A 10349-nucleotide genomic window follows, 5' to 3' on the forward strand; every position below is an offset into this window, starting at 1 on the left:
GGCATGGTTTTTCTCATAAGACTAAAAGATGGATGCCCTAAACGGCGATGCCACAACCAAATTTCACTTAGCTTATCAGAATTCGAAGTCAAAGCGGTGCGGGACTGTGCTCCTGGTTTCTCCCCTGCGTATGTCTGATCCAGATGGAACAACCTGCCCCTCAGATATCCCCGACCAATTAACTCCCTGGTGAGAAGATCCTGAAAAATCACATACATAGGATAAAAGGTTATGGAGCATTTAGACTCAGTATTCAACTGGGGAACAGATATCAAGTGATGAGACAAGTCAGGCACATATAACACATTATGAAGTTCTAAAGTGGGAGTAATACGCACTGACCCTGACCCTAACACAGGAAAAGCCTCACCATTGGCATTGGTGACATAGGACACTGGTGGGGAAGACAATTCAGTAAAATATGATTTATCATAAGTCATATGGTCAGAGGCACCAGAATCAATAATCCATGTATCAGAACCAACAAAGTTAGAAACCTTTAAAGCCATACCAATCTTACCCCGACCAGCTATAGAGGCTGTAGGAAGAGCCCCTCCTGCCGTATGATGATCTTATCCAGCCACTCCATAGAAATCTGGTTCTTGAACCAATTGAACAGCAGCTGCTCTCGCCTTAGGACGATAACCTTGCTTTTTAGGTTTAAGATGCGGGTGTAGTTTCCAACAAGTCTCTCTAACATGGCCAATATCATTGCAATAAGAACACTGAGGACGAGGGCGGTGGGCAAAAGCTGGCGGAGGTCCTTGTTGATGAAGTGGGACCGAAGGCTGCTGTTGGAGGAAAGGTGTTGGTGCTTGAATGGCGAGGCTAGAAACTTCAACTTGTGCATGTTTGAGACTGTCCTGCTGAGATTCATCCTTACGAATATAGGTAAAAGCTGTGGTCAAGCTAGGAGGGTCTTGCATTCTAAGCAACTCTCCCTTAGCACTATTATGTGTTGCATCAAGTCCTCTCAAGAATGCATGAACCCGCTCAAGTTCCTTCTCTTTCTGGTACCATGCAATATCCTCCTGATTCTTGATCTTACAAGGACGCTTCTGATCAATTTCAGCCCACACATTCTTCAGCTTGGTAAAAAACACTGACACTGGTTGCCCATGCTGTTGCATTCCTGCAGCTTTACACATCAGTTCATGAACCTGTATAAAATCAGACTCATTTGTATAGAGATCTCCCAGTGTCTTCCATATTGCCTCAGCGGTTTCACACTCCTCCACCATCTGTAGCACATCCTCAGTCATGGCTCGAAATAGAATTGACATTACAAACCCATCATCGTCTTCCCACTTAGCATAAGCTTCCACATCATCTTCACTAGGAGCCATGGTTGTTCCAGTCACATGCCCCATCTTGTGTATCCCACGGAGATAAACAGACATAATCTTCTTCCATGTTCGGAAATTGGTACCGGTAAGTTTGGTACCCCCAAAAGATCCACCTTCTGAGCTTTTTACAGACACTTCAACCTTCTGGACCTCACTGGTCTTAGAATTGGAACCCTGACCATCTTTCGTTTCTCCCATTGAAATAAGCAACAACAATGCAGACAAATCTCAAAGTAGGCAGCGGAAATAAGACAAACAGAAGGCTCCAAAAAATAATAGTAACAGATTTTTTTTTTTTTTTTTTTTTGTGGAACCTGTTAGAATTGACTGGGTTGACCGAGTTTGAGATGAGTTGACTCACTGACCGAGTTGGGGCGAGTTGACGAGTTGGGGCGAGTTGACGAGTTGACTCACTGAGGAGCAAACTCGGTCTGATAGAGCGATGGAGAACGCTGACAATCTGGACGACGTTGGCTGAAGAACGATGTTGGGTGGACTGCAACTGGACTGGGCTGCGACGAACTGGACGGAGAAGAGTGACGGCGGTCCCTGAAGACGAAGCCGATCGAAGATGAGCGCCGGCGATCGTGAACTGAAGATGAAGCCGAGCTGGACGAGGATGAAGCCGATCTGGAAGGGAGACGGAGCCCGCGATCTGAACAGAGGGAGGCGGTCTGAACAGAGGGAGCCGGTGTGGCCGGGTGGACGGAGCGGACCTGGTTTGGATTGATCGGGAAAGAGCACCAGGTCGGTCTCTAAGGAGACGAAGACCAGTATTTGATGAAGACCGGAAAAAGACAAAACAAAACCCAAACAAAGGGGTTTAGTTATGTATAAGTGTCTCGAAAAAAGAAAACTAACGAGACAAAGTCCTTTCGGATCTTTGCTCTGATACCAAGTCAAATATAAGAAGATTGAGAGAATGAATTGTCTGATATTCTATTCATCTCACTGTGGAGGTATATAAAGAAGATTACAAGAGTACAATAAGGTAAGTATTAACTACGAAATAATTACAATATATTCTATTCCTAACGTTACGCTATGACTCACGCTAACACATGTTTCCCTCCTGAGTCTCTCTTCTTACTTTCTTCACAATTAGTTGGGACCTTTAACCCGGGCTTTACCTGTTGATCAGTAGCTATCTCTTAGTTCTTGATTTGCAGAAGATTATTGAGGGTTACCTCACAGTTGCAACGGCTGCATAGAATCACAGCACTGGCCGGCGGTACTTTTGAAGTAGATGACGATGAGGCCTTCAAAGCCGGTGGCATTGTCATATCGTATGCATCCTCATCCTGACTGTCATAAACTGGCTCCCTCCTTTGGTCACGAAACATATACCTCCTTCGGGCCCTAGGATTAGACAAGTTCATATTAGGCCCATTCCTCCTGTGACCTCTTGGGAAGTTGACGTACACCATGTTAACTGGAAAAGGGTCGGTATCGACAAGCTGAGCTGGTTTGCTTGTATCTGGAAACTTCAGCTTCCCTTTTTCGATGAGATCCTGCAAAGCATCACGGTAAACCACACAATTGTTAGTAGAATGCTTCCATGAATTGTGAAATTTACAATAAGACTTATTTCTAGTTTCATTGGCCTTAGGTATAACATGGCCGTTTGGCAATTTAATTACTTTCTCAGCAAGAAGTTGATCAAAAATTATGTCAGCTTTCGTGATATCAAAACTGTAAGTGCGGGTAGGTGTCAATCTTAAAGGTGTGCCATCTTTGGTATGGTAGGTTATCAACTGAGGTTTATCCTTGATTGGGTTTGTTGGCTTTGCAAGGGCTTTACAAACCACTGGTTTGTTTATAAACAATTCGGCAGCATTGATATCGGCCGAATCTTCTTCCTCGACCTTCAAACCTTCGAAATTGACCTCCATAGCATGAACAGTAGGATTCTTATAATAAGTTCCTTTTGAGGCTGATCTAGCTTGAGTTTCTTCTCTGATGATTTCCTCGTATCTAGCCACGCTAGTGGTTAATTCAAAAATATCCCTAATATCAACGCCTTCATATTTCTAGCGCAACTCGTAATTTAGACCTTGTTGAGCTATCCGGACAAACTCTAGCTACCCCAAATTAACTCTGCACTTGTTTCTTGGGGCCTTAAATCTATCTAAGAAATCTTAGGCTGATTCATGTGCTTCCTGATACATTTTTGCCAAATCGGCAACTGTGACTTCTGGTTCAGCTCGATAGAATTGCTCATGGAAGGCTTTTTCCATGTCGGCCCAGTTTTGAATAGAATTAGGTGCCAAGTTAACATTCCACACATGTGCAGGGCCGGTCAATGAGTTTTCAAACCACTTCAGCTTCAAGTCATCATCTCTAGAGTGTTCGGCACACCGTGCTGTCAACCGAGAAATATGTGCTATAGTTGATTGGTAATCATCTCCACTGAAGAGAGGAAAGTCAGGAAATTTGAATCCCCTCAGATAATCTCTGTTTTCAACCCTTTTCGGATACGGTTTGGTGTATCTTGGCCTGGCCGTTCTTCTAGGAGCTGGCCCTACAGTTTCTTCACAAATTCTCCTAATTTCTTCGACTATCAACCCATTCCTCGGTGGGTTTTGTCCTCCTAAACCGTTGTTGTTATTTATCGGCTGTTGCACATAATTGTTGGCCATGCCAAACTGTTGTTGAGCTTGAAATGGTTGTCCACCAATTGGAAATTGAGCCTGAGGTTGTGGAATATAAGCATGAGCTTGCTGCCATGGAGGTTGAAGAGCTTGGTTGAGTTGGCCTTGTTGATTTTGTATTAGCAAGGTTTGCAAAGTGTTCTGACCATTCACCATAGCCGCCATTGTTTGGTTCAGTTGCTCAAGAGAGGTTTGCAATCCTCTGATTGATTAGTTAGTATTCTCTCCCAAAACATTAGCTAACTGATCTACCAACGTTCTATTGTTGATTTCCCCTCGGGCAGCCAGTTCATTTGTCTGCAATTTAAAAACCTCATTCAATACTTTGTACATATACTCGGCTGACACTCCGGCCGGTTCTAAATAATCAGCTTCTACAGTATCTCTAACTCTACCATCTCGTGCCGCATACACGATAGCACCAGGAGTGGCTGCACTATTTGAGGCACTCTGAAAAGCATTAAGTGGTGAGCCTCTAGACGAGCTTTCAGTAGATTGTCTGGCCAAAGCTGCTTCAGCGGCCGCTCGTCTCATGTCTTCTTGCCTTGCAGCGGCGTCGGCTACCGCTGCTTGTGTAGCCTCCTGCCTTGCGGCTAGTTCAGCTGCTGCAGTCTTCGCTGCTTCTTGAGCTCTACGTTCATCGGCTGATTGCTCTCCGATGAAGAGTTTGAAGTTCCATTCCCACTTGACTCAAGTGACATTCTGACTGGAGTAAGATCGAGCTTCGGCCGTGATGGACAAAAAGTTGAATTATGTCTTGACTCTCCACAGCGAAGACACTTCTTTCCCCTGTTTACACTGTATAGGTTGTCTTGTTTTTGTTGACTAACCTCCTTCCCTTGCATTCAACCTTACTAATAAAATAGTAATCTTGGGTCCCACTGGGCGTGCCAAAAGATGTTGCCTCTGAAAATCACCTTGGCCTATACAGCCGAGGGATCAAGGAACAAATATCCTTCTCGATGAATAGATTATGGAGCGTGCCAGCACACGGCCAGAAGGCCAAATGTGAAATTGTAGGTGTAGTGGGTAGATCTGACTTATCAAGCAATTGTTATCCGAGGAAGGAAATTATTCTCGGCTGATAGTTCGATGCCTCTAGATTAAGGACTTGATAGCTGAAGGTCGGGTGAGTTACGTGTGGTCATGAGAGTATGAGTAAATATGAACTGTCTGGTCACAGGGCTTAGGTCAATTAATAGATCCAAGTAATAACAAGTAACCAAAAAGGTGAACTCGTAACGAATGAAATCTTCAAGATTAATAGCTACTATGAGACTACGAACAGTAAATAGCACGATCAAACAAGTAAAGCATAAAGACAATAAGGAGCAAATAAAAGATAATAACAATGAAACTGAAATATGGAATGGCTGAAAATTATTAACTATTGTTTGAAAGAAAACAAAGAGAACAATTCAAAATCGATACTAGACTACAAGGAAAGTAAAGTAACTGAAATTGTAACTAGCAGAGCAAACTAACTAAGGAACAAGCGGAAATTCTACCTAAGCAAAAGGTAAGACGAAAACAAGAAAAGCTTGATGGCTTGAGTTTCTGGGGTTGTGTCTGATGTCTTCTGTCGATGCTTCTATTTATATTGGGTGCTCTATGACTTGAACTGATCTCTTGGCTTTTTGAAGTTGAGTGGAATTCAGCCTCCTCTTGGCTCCGTGACTCTATCTTGATTTGGCTCCAATACTTATCGTCGGTTGACTTGACGCTGGATTCTATTTTGATCGGCTCTGAAGGTCATCATCCACGGCTGTAATTAATCTTGAAGTAGACTATCTTGGATTGAACTCTCCTTATCAGCTAACGAACTTCAATTCGATTGAAATACTAGATCCCACCTCATCTTTATCATTTATCAGCTTACTTTATCGATTAGCTATTATCCTCCCAAGTTGAGTTCAAGTTGGAAACTGACTAGAATGACTTGAACAATCGGCCGATGGGCTTTTAGATAATAAATCTCTTTTTTGAATTGATGACTACGGGCCGGCCGATAACTAAAAGCCTGACTATTATCTGACTCAACTAGGACTAACCAAAGTGTCCAATAATTCATCGACCACCATTTCTAGCTGCCAGCCCAAATACTTGTTTAGCGGCTCATTGTAATTAGAAATCATTCAATAACTATGCACATTAGCTACGTCTGTGTGGCCATGCAAATGTGGGTACAAACACACTTTCCATTTGTTCAAACTGAACAGGAATTAGCAGATGTGTTGACTAAAGGAGTTTCCGCCAAGGTGCTCCATGACTCACTTGACAAGTTGGGCATCCGTGACTTGTATGCTCCAATTTGAGGGGGAGTGTTAGCATGAGTCAATGTATCCTATTTAGAATATTCTTATTCTATTAGGAATGTACTGATTGTATGCAATTAGGAATGTAATTATCCCTTTAATTGTAATTAGCACTTACCTAGTTAGTATATGTAACCTTGCTGTATAAATACCTCCTTGTGAGAAGAATAAAATTATCTCATCATTCTCTCAAATACATTCTTATTCTCAAGTATCTACACATTTCAGAATTCTAACATGAGCACTTTTGCCACCCATATTCAATAGACCCAAATATCATTTTGACAAAATAAAACCAGGAACTTTTTATAGGAAATAACATTTCATAAAGCAAGGATAAAGTACATAACAGTGGACAAGAAATCAACTAGGAAGCCACAAGCTACACCAAAAGCAATTGCCCTACACATTTTGAAAAAGCAACTGCTGAAGTCAGTAAACAAGGAAGACATAAATTAAGCAATGTTTAAGCACCTTACATGCACACCCTAGAGCTACTCAGTTTATCACCCAAAATTTGCTATTTATCAACATTTACCACACTCATTCCCAAAAACATAAATAAAGAAACACTGTAGAAAACAAAGGAAAGAAAGCCATAAATGTCAACAACTAAAAATAAAAATCAACCTTCACAAAATCAGGAACCCAATATGTCTGCTTGTTGTTTTCTAACAATTTTTCTTTCAACTGCTCCACCCGGATAAACCTGTAAGCAAAAGTAATACTTACTTAGGATGAGATTGCACATTGAAATGTGAAATAAGAAAAACTAGTTACTGAAGTATCAAATATTCAAATAGAGACTTTATATTTATTTAAAAGTATATATATATATATAACAAATTTAATCAAACAGAGTGTATAGAAATAAACAAGTAACACGAACTCTTCACTTAAAAATATTTATCGAAGTGCAGCTATGAAGAATGCATAAGAATTAATTACCTCAACGAAAGCACCTACTAGTCTAGAATAGAAAAGTAATTTATATCTTTTAGTGGAGTACCAGCAAGCAAATAATTTAATTTCAGGCTTATTTTGAGAACTAAGAAATTGGTGAGATCTGAAAATCATCTTATTGGAGTTCCATCTTAGTGCAAACACATTAAGTCTCAAAAGAAATTCTAGGGAATGGAAACCTTGAAACATAGGAACCAAATGTGAATTTTATGCCAATTTCTTTCAAACTAGGAACACTTTTGTGTTCAAATTTTTTCTATCGTTCTTAAGGATGGATGATGTGAGATCTACACATTACAGAATTCTAACATGAGCACTTTCGTCACTCGTATTCAATAGACCCAAATATCATTTTGGCAAAATAAAACCAGGAACTTTTTATAGGAAATAACATTTCATAAAGCAAGGATAAAGTACATAATAGTGGACAAGAAATCAACTAGGTAGCAATGTTTAAGCACCTTACATGCACAGCCTAGAGCTACTCAGTTTATCACAAAAATTTGCTATTTATCAACATTTACCGCACTCATTCCCAAAAACATAAATAACGAAACACTATACAAAACAAAGGAAAGAAAGCCATAAATGTCAACAACTAAAAATAAAAATCAACCTTCACAAAATAAGGAACCCAGTATGTCGGCTTGTTGTTTTCTAACAATTTTTCTTTCAACTACTCCTCCTGGATGAACCTGTAAGCAAAAGTAATACTTACTTAGGATGAGATTGAACATTGAAATGTGAAATAAGAAAAACTGGTTATTGAAGTATCAAATATTCAAATAGAGACTTTATATTTATTTAAAAGTATATATATATATATATAAAGCAAATTTAATCAAACAGAGTGTATAGAAATAAACAAGTAACACGAACTCTTCACTTAAAAGTATTTATCGAAGTGCAGCTATACTAGTCTAGAATAGAAAAGTAATATATATCTTTTAGTGGAGTACCAGCAGGCAAATAATTTAATTTCAGGCTTATTTTGAGAACTAATAAATTGGTGAGATCTGAAAATCATCTTATTGGAGTTCCATCTTAATGCAAACACATTGAGTCTCAAAAGAAACTCTAGAGAATGGAAACTTTGAAACAAAGGAACCAAATGTGAATTTTGTGCCGATTTCTTTCAAACCGGGAACATTTTTGTGTTTAAAATTGTTTCTATCGTTCTTAAGGATGGATAATGTTAGATCTACACGTTACAGAATTCTAACATGAGCACTTTCGTCACGCATATTCAATAGACCCAAATATCATTTTGACAAAATAAAGTAGGAACTTTTTATAGGAAATAACATTCCATAAAGCAAGGATAAAGTACATAACAGTGGACAAAAAATCAACTATGAAGCACACAAGCTACACCAGAAGCAATTGCCCTACACATTTTGAAAAAGCAACTGCTGAAGTCAGAAAATGAAGAAGACATAAATTAAGCAATGTTTAAGCACCTTACATGCACAGCCTAGAGCTACTCAGTTTATCACCCAAAATTTACAATTTATCAACATTTACCACACTCATTCCCAAAAACATAAATAAAGAAACACTGTACAAAACAAAGGAAAGAAAGCCATAAATGTCAACAACTAAAAATAAAAATCAACCTTCACAAAATCAGGAACCCAGTATGTCTGCTTGTTGTTTTCTAACAATTTTTCTTTCAACTGCTCCACCCGGATAAACTTGTAAACAGAAGTAATACTTACTTAGAATGAGATTGCACATTGAACTGTGAAATAAGAAAATGGTTTAACAAATATAGGTTTAACCGTTTATGTGCCCAGGTCAAGCCAAGGGTTCAACTACTGAACTTGTAATAAGTTCAAGCATGGATGTTAGAATTTGCTAAAAGAGAATCTAACTAGAAATCAATTGACATGCGAAAAGACTGAGTTTTTAATCAAAATAAGAGTCCATAAAACTCAACTACAAGTAAAACCGAGTCAAATCTGCACTTACCAACTTGGAACAGCTCTTTGAATAAGTGGAGTGTTAGATCTTGGGCAATGGGGATAAGAATGCATAATGGTTCCAGACTTAACAAGCCTTCCTTTCCGCTGAGCATATATGAAGAGTGGCATCAGAACAATGGAGACAAACAACATATTGACATAGAATAAGTACAAATCATTTGAACAAATATATTACAATAAGACCAGAAATATATCCCATCCTGAACAGAAGTCTGATTTCTACGTTTTTATTTTTTTGTTCTGCGGATCTATTTAACTTAAGACAACATCAGGAAGAGAAGCACTACTAAATATGAGGGGGGAAATTTACATATTTTTCAACGTAAAAATCCCAGGCTTAACACATGAAACTACTACTGAAAATTTCTGAATTACTTCTACAATTTCTTTTAGAAGTTAGAATGCCATCGTTTTCCTTGTTTGGTGCAGGTGTAGAGTTGGCATACATAAATAAGACTAGTAGATTGTACAAACATCACCAATCACTGCAGAGCATTGACCGCACGGTCAATCCCATGCAATCAACACCTGAGGGCGTTTTAGATTTGTGTAATGTAAGTGAAAGACGTCTACATGTTTCTATATGTATATAAACTCTCTATACTGTCGTACCTTCAGTGCTTCAATAATATCTGTATCTGCATTTTTGACATAGCACTAGCTAAAGTCGGTAATTTTTTCAGTAAAGCATCCATCCTCATCAACTGCTACAATCCAGGTCTCTCCCTGCATGCCAATGGACAAACGCAAACATGACAATAAGTGACTATAAGTAAAGTGCAACAATATAGATGTTTCTTAACGAACAAATATCATTGTTCAGATATGATATCTAAGAACGTGAATTGCAAAACAACCCCATCATGGCCTTAAGAATCAGAACTTAGAATGCCATGTTGATACTACTCAATGACTAAAAAAACACCAACATTATCTAAACTGTCTACAGAAATGGTGCTGGGAGGAAAAATAAAATACAAGTGTCTTTTAATCCAGTTTGAGTACTGTTAAAATCGAAGAACCAGAAAAGGAATTGAAGTATCAATTCTTCAAATAGAGACCTTATATTTATTTAAAAGTAAATGTAAA

General features: G+C 39.0%; 1 protein-coding gene and 1 long non-coding RNA gene across 2 annotated transcripts; both read right to left on the bottom strand.

The window, feature by feature from the left end:
* Window positions 1-3484: 3484 nt before the first annotated feature.
* Window positions 3485-4162, bottom strand: LOC112199104. Its single transcript, XM_024340162.1, has one exon. The coding sequence runs from the start codon at window positions 4160-4162 to the stop codon at window positions 3485-3487; it is 678 nt and encodes a 225-aa protein (XP_024195930.1).
* Window positions 4163-6941: 2779 nt separating this feature from the next.
* Window positions 6942-9964, bottom strand: LOC112196228. The gene is made up of 3 exons (XR_002935047.2): window positions 9873-9964; window positions 9247-9344; window positions 6942-7021 (listed from the first exon to the last, which is right to left on the bottom strand). It is a non-coding gene; the product is annotated as an uncharacterized LOC112196228 (long non-coding RNA).
* Window positions 9965-10349: the final 385 nt, after the last annotated feature.

This window comes from Rosa chinensis, chromosome 4, assembly GCF_002994745.2.
Source record: "Rosa chinensis cultivar Old Blush chromosome 4, RchiOBHm-V2, whole genome shotgun sequence".
NCBI classification, from domain to species: Eukaryota; Viridiplantae; Streptophyta; class Magnoliopsida; order Rosales; family Rosaceae; genus Rosa; species Rosa chinensis.

What these genes read in the sequence shown, in the direction of transcription:
- LOC112199104 (XM_024340162.1), bottom strand. Translation starts at nt 4,162, where the DNA reads ATGGCGGCTATGGTGAATGGTCAGAACACTTTGCAAACCTTGCTAATA.